Genomic DNA, 15,054 nt, shown 5'->3' on the forward strand with positions numbered 1-15,054 from the left:
TATTAGTCCTAAATACTAGGTACAAAAGGGGTTCTATTTAGCAGGTTACACTGTATATGACAAAACAAACATTTAATGAATGGCTATTATCTATTTTGAATTTATTGAACCATAAAACTAAGTTTTGACTCTTCACATTGAATAATCCGCCAAGTGGATTATTGGTGGATTATGTAAAATGTGAAGAGTCAAAAATTAGTTTTATGATTTAGTAAAATCAAAATAAATTATTGCCATTCATTATAAATAAATTTCTATCAAAACTAAGACTCAAAGAAGGTTTTATATTATTTATATTAACAATAACAACGTACACACAAGTTAGTGTATGAATACACAACATAAAAGTTGGCGGGTCGCCATCAAAATTGACAACATTGAAAATAAAACTAATAATTTTAACCAATCAGAAGACAGTAAAAACATAAAATTTATTTATTAGGTAGTGAAAAAAAAAATAGCTGAGATGATAAGGGGCAGAGTAAAATACAATAGTGAACTACTTTGTTTCTAGTATGGTGATTAGTTTGCCTAAAGCAGATATCGCTGATATAAAAAAAAAAATCAAATTTCACGAATATTTTTCTTTAACCCTCTCACACGGTTTTATTTTTGTTTGCTGTAAAAGTGAGGGTAAGTGAGTGGATATTTTTGTGATTTGGCTGAGTCTTTAAATTGCAAAAAAATAAACCTCTTGTGAAAATTTCATGCTTAACAGTATTATATAGAATATTTGTATTTGGAATATGTTTGCCAAAGTTATATTTATAATTTTTTTTGTTCTAGAATACCATCCTGTATAATGAAGCTAAGAAAGATGAGAATATCCGTAAGTTCAGTCGAGACTTAGACACCTTGATACAACAGATTCGTTCAGAGCTGAATAAAAAGAAAGAAGAGGTGAAGAATCCTGACTTACTAAGTATAGATACAGATCCTGGCAGAGCTATAAATACTATAGAAGTAGCCCAGGAAGATGTCCAATCTCTTTCTAAACGTATACATAGTTATGTCACGTACCAAGAGAGATTTGGTAGCTCACTTGCTAACTCTAAGAAGAACATGTTTGGAGAGTGAGTATTTAAAATTCAATACTTTCTTAAAAATTAGTGTTCAGAAGTAAAAGTCTGGTCTGGAATATAAATTCTTTACCCGTGGTTGAAAACAAATCTATGGCTGACATGAATTATTTGATTCTAATAAAATACAACATATAAGACAAATATAGTAATTTAGTCAACCGTTAAACCCTTTAAACACAATAATTTTTTGGGCCGTTCTTTTTTACCTCGATCGATAATTTTCAAAGTCACATTTTACTTCTAAACATTTTCCTTTTTATTTTATTTTTTTCAAATTTGGAGGCGTACAAGGAGCATGAAAGAGCCTGGTATTTACATTTGACATATGACATTCCCCTGTTTAGTTGTCAAAGACAGTAACATCATTTCATGGCATTTTAGTTTTAAACATTATTGTGTTACACAAGAATTAGTGAAACTCCCAGCTAATATATTTATACAAAATTCAAATTTTCTAGTGCATGAACAAATTTATTCTTTTCAGCCAATCAGTGAGGTAAATCATGTATAAAGTTGTAATTTATTTGTTCCTTGTTAAAAATGTTGAATTTGAATGCATATGTTTGACTTTATTGTTTTTTTATATTCAAGAGTATGTAAAATATTTGTACAACCTGCATGATTTCAAATTTATTATTCCAGTTCTGGTTTCAAAAATCTAATATACAGTATGAATGAACCGTACAATTCATAAGTTCATATATATACAGTATAAAAGTAGTTAACATCATTACAATGATTTTAGATACATTATATAAAAGAAGTCAAAGTTATTGCAATGATATGGGATATACACTATAAATGTAGTCAAAATTATTGCAATGATATGGGATAAATACTATAAAAGTATATATTTCAATGCTATTGGATGCACTGTATAAAAATAGTCAACAGTATTACAATGATATGGGATAACTATAAAAGTTGTCAACATCATTGCATTGATATGGGATAACTATAAAAGTTGTCAACATCATTGCATTGATATGGGATACAAAGTATAAAAGTAGTCAACAGTATTGTAATGAAATAGTATACACTGTATAAAAGTAGTCATTATTATATCAATGATATGGGATACACTATAAAGTAGTCAACATTATATCAATGATTTGGGATACACTATAAAGTAGTCAACATTATAGAAATGGTATGGGATACACTATAAAGTAGTCAACATGATATCAATGATATGGGATACACTATAAAGTAGTCAACATGATATCAATAAAGTGGGATACACTATAAAGTAGTCAACATGATATCAATGAAGTGGGATACACTATAAAGTAGTCAACATGATATCAATGAAGTGGGATACACTATAAAGTAGTCAACATGATATCAATGAAGTGGGATACACTATAAAGTAGTCAACATGATATCAATGAAGTGGGATACACTATAAAGTAGTCAACATTATAGAAATGGTATGGGATACACTATAAAGTAGTCAACATTATATCGATGATATGGGATACACTATAAAGTAGTCAACATGATATCAATGAAGTGGGATACACTATAAAGTAGTCAACATGATATCAATGAAGTGGGATACACTATAAAGTAGTCAACATGATATCAATGAAGTGGGATACACTATAAAGTAGTCAACATTATAGAAATGGTATGGGATACACTATAAAGTAGTCAACATGATATCAATGATATGGGATACACTATAAAGTAGTCAACATGATATCAATGAAGTGGGATACACTATAAAGTAGTCAACATTATAGAAATGGTATGGGATACACTATAAAGTAGTCAACATTATAGAAATGGTATGGGATACACTATAAAGTAGTCAACATTATAGAAATGGTATGGGATACACTATAAAGTAGTCAACATGATATCAATGAAGTGGGATACACTATAAAGTAGTCAACATTATAGAAATGGTATGGGATACACTATAAAGTAGTCAACATTATAGAAATGGTATGGGATACACTATAAAGTAGTCAACATTATAGAAATGGTATGGGATACACTATAAAGTAGTCAACATGATATCAATGAAGTGGGATACACTATAAAGTAGTCAACATGATATCAATGAAGTGGGATACACTATAAAGTAGTCAACATGATATCAATGAAGTGGGATACACTATAAAGTAGTCAACATTATAGAAATGGTATGGGATACACTATAAAGTAGTCAACATTATAGAAATGGTATGGGATACACTATAAAGTAGTCAACATTATAGAAATGGTATGGGATACACTATAAAGTAGTCAACATTATAGAAATGGTATGGGATACACTATAAAAGGGGTCAACATTAATACAATGATTATGGTATGCACTGTGTAAAAGTAGTCCACAGTATTCCACTGAAATGGGATATAATGTATAAAAGTAATCAACATTGTTGCAAACTTATTGCATATAACATTTCTTTTTATTTAGAGAATACCTGCTAATGGACAGATCAGATGATAGTAGTGCCAAGGAGATACAAGCAGCTTTACCAGAAGTTGAAAGAGATCTAACATTAAGAAAAGCACTATGGACTTCAACAATGGAATGGAATAAGTTAGAGAAACAATGGATTAATACATTATTTGATGCATTACAAGTAGAAAGTCTACAGAAAAATGTCAGCAAATTTACACAAACAGTGTATATGTTAGAAAAAGGTAATCCTATCTTATCAACCATATTGAAAGTACATATGTTCATATAGGGGTTTTGACACAGAATTCTTGGTATACTGCACATGGAAAGGGGATAGTGAAAACAAGGCAATGTGTCCTTATCCCTTGATGATAATCAAAGTAATTTATTTTTATGCAAAGTAAATCTGTTATCATAGTGGGGAAATACCATAATGGAATACCAAATCACAAATTATGTTCTCATCCTGTAAAAGGTTGAAAACTTTCCTCTTTGACATTAAAAATAGATTGTTCTAAACAATGATTGAAGTAAATTGTTTTTTATAAATTTTTCCTAATTTACGGAATACTAAATGATATATTATAACATAGATATTTGACAGAAATTCATGCATGTAAGCCATCACCTTCATCCCTATTCCAGGGATATATACTATTAATAGACATGGATTACAGTAATAATAATATTTTGTATAGGATTGCCACACAATGAGGTTGTCCCACATCTGAAGGAGAAAGTAATGGAATTTAAACAGAGTATGCCAATCATTACAAGTTTGAGAAATCCTTCATTGAAACAGCGTCATTGGGATGAAATAGAAAGAATGATTGGGAAATCTATTGTCAAAGACAAAACATTTACACTTGGAAACTTGATAGAAATGAAGGTAAGTCTACATAGCTTGATATTGTATACACAACTGACTAGTTACACCCCAAGCAATTTATTGCGGCGGATATAATGTTTTTGATCCGTCTGTCTGTCCGTTCGTCATTCTTGTTCTTGTCATCACAACTCCTCCTTTTTTTCCAGGAGTTACGCCCCTTTAAACTTATTTGTCTCAATACGCTACTGCAACAGTTTGTCATCGCAACTCCTATGAAACCACATGACAGAATTTCATGAATCTTTGTAGATAAAAAGGACATACTATGTATATGTGCATATTGACAGGAAATTATGATTAATTTTTTTTTATAGGAGTTACGCCCCTTTGAACGTATCTGCCTCAATATACAACTGCAAGTTTGTCATCACAACGCCTGTAAAACCACACATTTCAACAAAATTTCTTTGTAGTTAATGAAGACATAATATGTTAATGTGCATATCCACAAGAACATTTTTATCACTTGACTTTTGTAGAGTTATGATTTTTTATTCAAGCAAATTGATACCCAGTTCCAGTTCCAATCTCTAATTTGCATGGTATGCAATCAGTGTAAGGAGTTTTTTGTTCAAGTGCATCTGAGAGCTCAGAATCTTTGTGGTTTTCATTATTTTGAAATGTTGTCACTGTAGATCTGTTTTATTTTGTGATGAAATAGCTTTCATTTTAAAATTATTTTCTTTTAAATAACACTAAATTAGTACTACTGGAAGTCAACAATATATTTTTTTATGCACCATATTTCTATCAAGATTTATAGAATAACTAAGCGAAGAATTTAAATAGAGAAAAATATTCAACGAGTGACCGAACAACACATTAATTCATGAATGCGCGTAGGGCATGAGTTAATTATCAGTGTTGTTCAGTCACGAATTGAATATTTTTCGATATTTGAATTCTTTAATAGTTATTCTTTTTATTACATTGTCAAACAGCTTTTTTTTTTAAAAGAAATTAATGTAAAACATGTAAGAAACTACATGTATATCTTTTTTCTACACATTCACAATTTGTTTTGATCCGCCGTTATCGACGTTTTGACAATGCCTTTTGTTGTATGACGTCAGAGAGTGAAATAACAAAGGTTTATTTCACATGTGAAGTTATCAATTTTTATGCCCCACCTACGATAGTAGAGGGGCATTTACGATAGTAGAGGGGCATTATGTTTTCTGGTCTGTGCTTCCATCCATCCGTTCGTCTGTCTGTGCGTCCGTTTAGGTTAAAGTTTTTGGTCAAGGTAGTTTTTGATGAAGCTGAAGTCCAATCAACTTGAAACTTAGTACACTTGTTGCTTATGATATGATCTTTCTAATTTTAATGCCAAATTAGACTTTTGACCCCAATTTCACAGTCCACTGAACATAGAAAATGAAAGTGGGAGTTTCAGGTTAAAGTTTTTGGTCAAGGTAGTTTTTGATGAAATTGAAGTCCAATCAACTTGAAACTTAGTACATATGTTCCCTATAGTATAATCTTTCTAATTTTAATGCCAAATTTCACGGTCCATGGAACATGGAAAAGGATAGTGCGAGTGGGGCATCCGTGTACTTTGGACACATTCTTGTTTTAAATTAACTGGGAAATCAGTGTAATTCATTGCAACCAATGCAATAAATATATTTATTTGTAAATTTGAATATATTTTGGAGCTCAATTATGTGTTTTCATAACAAGAGCTTTATAATATAACAATTTTCAGGTATTTTAATTTTACCGAATTCAACATGTTCACTCAAAATGTTTGTAAAAACCAATATTACAAATAAATAATATTTCAATATGAAAAATGCTCAGTCTAACTAAAGTATTGACATTGATTAATTATCTGTTTTTGTTTTCCAGATAATAAAACTGAAAGATAAGATTCAGGACATATCTACAACAGCCAGCAACGAAGAAACATTAGAGAAAATGTTAGACAAGGTGATTATAACCCCCTCTTAAGGAAAAGTTATACCTGTTGACATCTTTCAATGTTTTTGTTAATCCATCTCTTATAATTTCTTGTTGCTTCTTAATGGATCTTCATAGAATTTGGTATACATGTACTATGAAATGCAATGGTGTTTTTGGAAAATTTTACTACTGTGTACATAGTTCCCACATTTTCACAGCTGTATAATTATACCCCCGCTTTAAAAAAGGGGGGTATACTGTTTTACCTCTGTCTGTCCTTCCGTCAGTCCGTCAGTCAGTCCGTCCGTCCGTCCCATGAATGTTTTTCGTCACATTTTTCCCAGGAACTACAATACAAGGATTTCTGAAATTTGGTTTCAGGGTTTATCTAAGTCAGCTATACCGTTTGATGCGTTTTCAGATTGATCACTTGACAACTTCCTGTTTACCAAACACTTGTATGATTTTACACATGATAGCCAAGTTGAAAATTTTCGTCACATTTTTCTCAGGAACTACAATACAAGGATTTCTGAAATTTGGTTTCAGGATTTATATAAGTCAGCTATACCGTGTGATGCGTTTTCAGATTCATCACTCGACAACTTCCTGTTTACCGAACACTTGCATATTTTTACACTATTAATATTATCCACTTGCGACGGGGGTATCGTCAGTGAGCAGTAGCTCGCAGTTTCACGTGTTGTTACTTGATATAAGAAATCTGTTAAGGAAAGTGTCTAAAAGATAATTTATAATTCCAAGAATAACAGACATTGTACAGCTACGCTCAGTTCAATTTGTTAACAATGTCCGTCAATAATATTTGCATAGGTACTGGAGAATTCCAGTCTATCATCCAGTCGCCATGATTTCATCAGATTAAAGATAGTAGACACTGCAACTTCCTGTTTGCAACTTGCACAAACTAAGTAGAGTCGGTTCTGAAGTGAAAAATAATGCATTGAATTTTGTGAATTTGTAGATCATTCAATTATGGCAAAAAACAGACTTCCGTACTGTACCACAGCCTAGTAGAGACACCTATATTATTGGAGGTGCTGATGACATCATGGCACAGTTAGAAGAAAGTGCTGTAACCATTGGTACAATTAGAGGATCCAGATATGTATCACCCATTAAGGTAGGCTGGTGTTTATAGATAAGTTTGGCTGTTGATTATAAGTTTAGACAAATTTTGATTTTCTTTTGTGAAATACATTTTTTTTCTTAAATCATCGAAAAAGCAAAGACAAACAATATTATTTCAAACATAGAAAAAAGACAATTTTATTTGCAGCAACCTCTTCATTTTGAAATTCATTTGGAAAGTATTAAGCAAAATATTTCAATTTCATTAGATGTATAAATCCTACATATCATTCCATGTTGTTTATATAGGACCTTTTGTTTAAATGTTTTACTAGTAAATCGGTAGTTTCTTTATTATTTTATATTCATAATGTGGTGAATTTTACTTAAATCAAGAATAAAGTGATGTTCTTTTTTAAAAACTTTAATGAACTATGTATGTTGTAGGGTCAAGTAGAAGAATGGGAAAGAAAGTTGTTGGTTTTTGGACGTACCTTAGATGAATGGTTGTCATGTCAGCGTACATGGTTATATATTGAGAAGATATTCCGTGCTCCTGACATACAGAGGTATTATTTAAAATTAGAGGCTATTACATAGAAGAAGAAAGTCAGATCTGACTTGTTTATTCATATTAAAATAATGAGTAGGGTTAAAAAAGAAAAGGAGCAAATAAGTGTATATTTTTTATGCTACCACATATGCTGATATATCTTTTTATTTGTGTTGAGAATAAAATTTTAAAATTCTATATTTCATATAAAGAAACAAAAAATGATTGTATTTGAAGTAACAGTTAAATTTTTAATTTGTAGACAATTGAAAGGAGAATTTAAGATGTTCATGCAAGTCGACAGAGCCTGGAAAGATTTAATGAGGAGAGTAGAGGATCGACCCAATGCTATTAAGTCAGCTCTTACGCCTGGAACACTAGAGACTTTACAACAAAATAACTTAACACTCAATATTATACAGAAAAATCTAGAGGTATATTAGGATTGTATTTTATTTTTGCATTTAATATTGATTATTATCTAGTACATTGAATCCCAAAATGTTCATCTGTAGATTACAAACAGTTTAAAAAATGAAATGAAAAACCAAATAAAAAAATCTCAGCATATATCTATATCCTTGAAGGGGCCTTTGTGACTGAGTGGTATAAGAAGTTCATCTACAGTATCAATAACCTGTGAACACTGTGGTTGTGAGTTAGAACCCTACATAAGGCAGACATGTTTGACTCTGATCTCAATTGACTGGGAGTGCCAGTGAGTTAGAACCCTACATAAGGCAGACATGTTTGACTCTGATCTCAATTGACTGGGAGTGCCAGTGAGTTAGAACCCTACATAAGGCAGACATGTTTGACTCTGATCTCAATTGACTGGGAGTGCCAGTGAGTTAGAACCCTACATAAGGCAGACATGTTTGACTCTGATCTCAATTGACTGGGAGTGCCAGTGAGTTAGAACCCTACATAAGGCAGACATGTTTGACTCTGATCTCAATTGACTGGGAGTGCCAGTGAGTTAGAACCCTACATAAGGCAGACATGTTTGACTCTGATCTCAATTGACTGGGAGTGCCAGTGAGTTAGAACCCTACATAAGGCAAACATGTTTGACTCTGATCTCAATTGACTGGGAGTGCAAGTGAGTTAGAACCCTACATAAGGCAGACATGTTTGACTCTGATCTCAATTGACTGGAAGTGCCAGTTTTCATGCCAAAGGTTCAAGGGACTTTTGACTACCTCCATCACCAAATAAGGGGTGCCAAATATAGCCAAAAAGGCTAAAAGTGGGGTCAAACACCACCAATCAGTCAATCATTTATATACATTGGAAAAAAGTTGTAAAAGAAATTTTGAGAATGAAACTTATGAGAAATATTAAAATGAAACTAGAAAAGAACTATATTTTACTAATTCCAATAAATTCTAATTCCATGTTTTATTTAGGATCATCTTGAGACAAAGAGATTTGCCTTCCCCAGGTTTTACTTTCTTAGTAATGATGAGTTGTTGGAGATCCTGGCTAACTCAGATAATCCAAATGCTGTACAGGTAATTTACATAGATACTAGAAAAGGATTTATTAACTGTAAAATTATTTTAATTCAAATTGTTATTGATTATTTATTATATTAACAGCATAATTTTGACAATTTACTGAAAGTAGATATTTCCATTTTTGCTATGAAGTGAAATAAAATTGGTCTTTAAAATTCATATTATCTCATAGTTTTGATTAATTGAATATATAAGAAGCACTTGTACATCAGATATTTCTTATATTTTAGCCACATCTGGGTAAATGTTTTGGAAATGTAAAATCTCTAGAAATTACTGGTGGAATTGTAAGGAAGATGATTTCTGATGAAGGAGAAGAAATAGAAATGCCCAAAAAGTAAGGAGAATGGCTTTTCATTTGAATGTTTGTATGAAAATCATTTATTTATGGGAATTTATATGCAACACATATTTCTTTTAAATTTTGAATTTATTTATTTTTCATTCCAATAGTTAAAGATTGTCTTTACATCTTAGTGAATAATGCATATACCTTGGAGCAAGACATAGACATCTCTATACAAATGATGAGGACAGAGTTTAAATGTGTGATCTCTATTTGGTTTTTCAAGTTTAAGTTGATGTGTCACCCTTGATGTACTTACATTTTTTATTATGACAAGAATAAACTTAAACAATTATGATAATTCTCCCAGAAAGTCTCCATGATTAGAAAAACATTTCTTTAATATTTCTTATGATTTGAAAAACAAATCTTGGCAAGAGTATATTATAAGCTTTTATCTTTTATTTTCAGTCGTATCAGAACAGGAAACACTCCTCAGTGGCTTGTTAGTTTTGAGACAGTCATGTTTGAAACTGTGAAAAAGTAAGTTGACTTGAATAAACAATAAAGAATTTTCATTCTAGTGTGAGTCTGATGATTTGGTCTTTTGTTATATGAAAATCAGATCATGATTTCTATATTTACTTTGACCAGATTCTGTGCATCCAAGTTACCCTTAGACACATGAAACAAGCATAGAAAGTAGATGGAATTAAAAAAACAGCATTGCTTTGAAAAAGAAACCAGAAAAACGAGATATGATTAGGACAGCCTTTTTCAACTATATTACAGCAATGTTGTGTATAGACTTCAACTTTATGGTTTTAAATATCTTGTTTTTTCTACAGACATTTGAAGAAAGGTATAAGTGATTGGGACAATTCTGATTTGTCAAAATGGGTACTAGAACATCCTGGACAAGTTGTTCTCACTGTGGTAAGTATATTGAAACTTAATATAATAGGATCTCTTTGACTTTTTGTTTAGGTATATGGTTTGTTTGAATGAGAAAAAAAAGGGTATTATTGAACCACTATAGAGAGCATTATTTAAGTAGTAACAAGTAAATATGAGATTCACTTTCTAATGCTAGAAAATACAATCAAATGATAAATACCGGTAACCTACAGTAGTTTTACTTTTGAAATATTCAGATATTATCATTTTAAGTTTTAAATGGTGGGGGATAATTTTTGTAAAAGAATTGCTTGAAAGAACTTTATTTCGATGGGAATTTCAAAGCTTTTAATTTTTGTGATGATAAAAAATGCAATAATCCTACAGTAGCCAACACAAATTTTTAGTCGTTTTCCTTTTTTTCTGTGATTTTTTAAAATTTAATAAAATATATATTTGTTCTTTGGATTAAGAAAACAGTCTTAGAACTCATTACATATGACAACAACATTTTACAATTACAGGTTCAAATAATGTTGAACAAAGATGTAGTAAAATGTTTTGAACAACCTAACCCAATCACAGCCATTACAGAGGTACAGAGTAATCTAATCAAGTCATTAGAACAGCTCGCTGGTGTCGTGTCCCAGAATATCAAAGGCTATCAGAGGATGAGTATAGAGGCTTTACTGACCATCAACGTCCATAACAGAGATATACTACATACCATGATAGTGGATAAAGTTACCTCAAAGGAGGACTTTGATTGGAAAAAGTAAGAAGAACTTGGATGAAACTTTACATAATTTATCAGTTAAAGGGGTTACTTAGAGTATTGTCTAAAAAAACAGGAATCTAAAATGGAAGTCTTAAAACAAGTTGTCTTCATTTAGCTGTCAGTCAGCACAAATAGTCACATTCATACTGAATTTAGAAATATCCAAATATTTGTAACTGTTTATCAAAGTATGAGAATCATTATAACTTTATAATAAAATATATGTAAAAAGTGTGATTTTTCCCCCCATTTTTAGAATGACCATCTGATCTTGAAGGTGTTAAATTAAAGTTGCTACAGAATTTATTAAAAAATATTCATATTCATCTTATCATTGGAGAACATACATTGATAGTTTTGAATTTTTTTGAATTGAACATTTTATTTTTAGACAACTGCGATATGAATGGGATGAACAAAGTAATCATTGCCAAGTTCTACAATCCAATGCACAGTTTAAGTATGGGTATGAGTACCTTGGATGTTCCCCTCGTCTGGTTATTACACAGCTAACAGACAGATGTTACCTTACTCTAACTGGTGCCATGCACTTACATCTTGGAGGATCACCAGCTGGCCCTGCTGGTACTGGAAAAACTGAAACCGTTAAAGATTTAGCTAAGGTAAGAATTATCTCCCTTTAAAATAACTGGTGCCATGCATTTACATCTTGGAGGATCTTCAGCAGGTCCTGCTGGTATTGGCAAGACTGAAACTGAAAGATTTAGCTTAGGTAACAACTATTTCCCTTTATTTTTAACTCTTGTCAGACACATGTTTTGTGACCTTGAGATGTAGCTATGGTTAAAATTATATTTGATTTTGTACATCTTTTTTTCTTAATCAAATTGAAGAGCAACTTCTTGTGCTGTGACCTTGAAGATGAAGATATTGAAAAAATATGTTATTATTTGTTTCTCTGCTTTAAAGATGAAATTGAGAATGGAAATAGGGAATATGTGAAAGAGACAGCAACCCTCAGCAACAACCCGACCAAAGAGCAGATAACAGTGAAAAGGGTATAACTATACTGATGGATCAAGATATGATAAATTTAGCAAAGTGAAACACATCAAATAAGGACTATTTATAAAGTGAAAATAGGTTAACTTTGTGCGTAGGAACCATGCATCAATAATAATTCTCTATTGAAATGCTTTTTTTTTCTTTTACAGGCCATGGGTAAATTGTGTGTTGTATTCAATTGTTCAGAAGGACTTGATTTTAAGACATTAGGGAAGTTTTTCTCTGGATTAGCACAGTCTGGAAGTTGGTGTTGTTTTGACGAGTTTAATCGTATTGATATAGAGGTACTGTCTGTTGTGGCTCAACAGATCCATACTATAAAGGCTGCCAAGGATGCCCAAGCTCCCAGATTTATATTTGAAGGAAAGGACATCAAATTGGATATGTCTTGTGGATACTTTATAACAATGAATCCCACGTAAGTTTTTTAGACATAGATTTGAAACAGTAGATCATTTTTAAGCTTTAAAGTTCTAGGGTACAAAAAGGATGTCTGCAGCCCAAATTTTTATTTCACTTACTGTTCTTATAACAATGGAAAAAATGAATTTTTCAAGCACAGTGAATGAACTCTTAAAGTATTAGAATCTGCATTGCTTTTACAGTTAAGGAAACAAATCCCTTTTCTAAGTAATTCAACAAATTATTGAGACATTACCAAATGTATGATAGACCTGCATTACTGTTCTTTATTAAAGTAACATTTTCTAATTTCCGGCTGTAAATGACAGGTGAAGTTGCCTGACACGAAATTGGATACATTTTATGCTTCTATAATTTATTATGTACAACTTTTGATCTATGCAAAACCTATAGAATAGCCTATCTGTTTGAAAACCAAGTTGCAATGATGTTGCCTAATTGTGCTTTTCTTTTTACAGCTATGCAGGACGTGTTGAACTACCTGACAATTTGAAGACCCTGTTCAGACAGGTAGCTATGATGGTACCAGACTATGCACAGATAGCAGAAATCATGCTGTTTTCAGAAGGCTTTAGATCAGCTAAGCCTCTATCCAGGAAGATTGTACAGTTGTATAACTTGGCCAGTAAACAACTATCACAACAAGATCATTACGACTTTGGTATGAGAGCCATCAAATCTGTTCTGGTGATGGCTGGTCATGGAAGGAGACATGCTCAACATAAGTAAGTACACATGTCCTTAAATTGTTATTTACCGTATAACAACTAACAAAACATACAGATCTAAAAGTACTCATAGTTACTGAAAGCTAGTTCAAAACCAATAACAACTGATAAGAAAGAGCTTATTTTTGTAATTTGGGTTAATAAATATAAAGTCCATATATTAAGATCTGTGTATATTGTGTAAAAGATGCAAATTAGGATTTTATGAAAAAAATTAAGGATCTATATTTGTAGTTTGAACTTGTTTTCCTTTCAAAAAAGTAGTCTTCAGTTTGAAAGTAGACCAATTTTCAATTTTTATGTCCCATTTATGGGCATTATGTTTTCTGGTCTGTGCGTCTGTTCGTCCGTCTGTCCATCCGTCTGTTCGTCCGTTCGTCCCGCTTCAGTTTAAAGTTTTGGGTTGAGGTAGTTTTTGATGAAGTTGAAGTCCAATCAACTTGGAACTTAGTATCAAGTTCCCTATGATGTGATCTTTCTAATTTCAATGCCAAATTAGAGATTTTTCCCCATTTTCACAGTCCACTGAACATTGAAAATGATAGTACGGATGGGGCATCTGTGTACTGGTGACACATTCTTGTTCATCTTAACTTCACTCAAAAAAGCAATTTATTTTTTAGTTCACCTGGCCCGAAGGGCCAAGTGAGCTTTTCTCATCACTTGGCGTCCGGCGTCCGGCTTCCGTCGTCCGTCGTCCGTCGGCGTCCGTCGTTAACTTTTACAAAAATCTTCTCCTCTGAAACTACTGGGCTAATTTCAACCAAACTTGGTTACAATCATCATTGGGGTATCTAGTTTAAAAATTGTGTTCGGTGACCCCGCCAACCAACCAAGATGGCCGCCATGGCTAAAAATAGAACATGGGGGTAAAATGCAGTTTTTGGCTTATAACTCAAAAACCAAAGCATTTAGAGCAAATCTGACATGGGGTAAAATTGTTTATCAGGTCAAGATCTAACTGCCCTGAAATTTTCAGATGAATCGGACAACCCGTTGTTAGGTTGCTGCCCCTGAATTGGTAATTTTAAGAAAATTTTTGCTGTTTTTGGTTATTATCTTGAATATTATTATAGATAGAGATAAACTGTAAATAGAAAAAATGTTAAACAAAGTAAGATTTACAAATAAGTCAACAGGTCCAAAATGGTCAGTTGACCCCTTTAGGAGTTATTGCCCTTTATAGTCAATTTTTAACCATTTTTCGTAAATCTTAGTTATCTTTTACAAAAATCTTCTCCTCTGAAACTACTGGGCCAAATTTAACCAAATATGGCCAAAATCATAATTAGGGTATCTAGTTTAAAAATTGTGTCCGGTGACCCGCACAACCAACCAAGATGGCTGCCATGGCTAAAAATAGAACATAGGGGTAAAATGCAGTTTTGGGCTTATAACTTAAAAACCAAAGCATAAAAAGCAAATCTGACAGTGGAAGAAATTGTTTATCAAGTCCAGA

At 32.0% G+C, this 15,054-nt stretch overlaps 1 protein-coding gene across 9 annotated transcripts in view; it reads left to right on the forward strand.

Moving 5' to 3' along the window:
- Positions 1–15,054, forward strand: part of LOC143068766 (dynein axonemal heavy chain 6-like) — a 127,350-nt gene that overhangs the window by 27,587 nt on the left and 84,709 nt on the right. For all 9 annotated transcript variants that reach the window (XM_076243041.1, XM_076243042.1, XM_076243040.1 and 6 more), the window contains 15 exons: positions 787–1,073; positions 3,511–3,740; positions 4,197–4,387; positions 6,239–6,319; positions 7,278–7,436; positions 7,832–7,953; positions 8,200–8,371; positions 9,347–9,451; positions 9,688–9,794; positions 10,215–10,286; positions 10,592–10,679; positions 11,165–11,415; positions 11,810–12,041; positions 12,594–12,862; positions 13,326–13,592. In XM_076243041.1, the coding sequence (XP_076099156.1) occupies positions 787–1,073; positions 3,511–3,740; positions 4,197–4,387; positions 6,239–6,319; positions 7,278–7,436; positions 7,832–7,953; positions 8,200–8,371; positions 9,347–9,451; positions 9,688–9,794; positions 10,215–10,286; positions 10,592–10,679; positions 11,165–11,415; positions 11,810–12,041; positions 12,594–12,862; positions 13,326–13,592 (2,633 nt within the window). The remainder of the gene's footprint in view (positions 1–786; positions 1,074–3,510; positions 3,741–4,196; positions 4,388–6,238; positions 6,320–7,277; positions 7,437–7,831; positions 7,954–8,199; positions 8,372–9,346; positions 9,452–9,687; positions 9,795–10,214; positions 10,287–10,591; positions 10,680–11,164; positions 11,416–11,809; positions 12,042–12,593; positions 12,863–13,325; positions 13,593–15,054) is intronic.

The sequence above is a fragment of the Mytilus galloprovincialis genome, chromosome 3 (assembly GCF_965363235.1).
Source record: "Mytilus galloprovincialis chromosome 3, xbMytGall1.hap1.1, whole genome shotgun sequence".
NCBI lineage: Eukaryota > Metazoa > Mollusca > Bivalvia > Mytilida > Mytilidae > Mytilus > Mytilus galloprovincialis.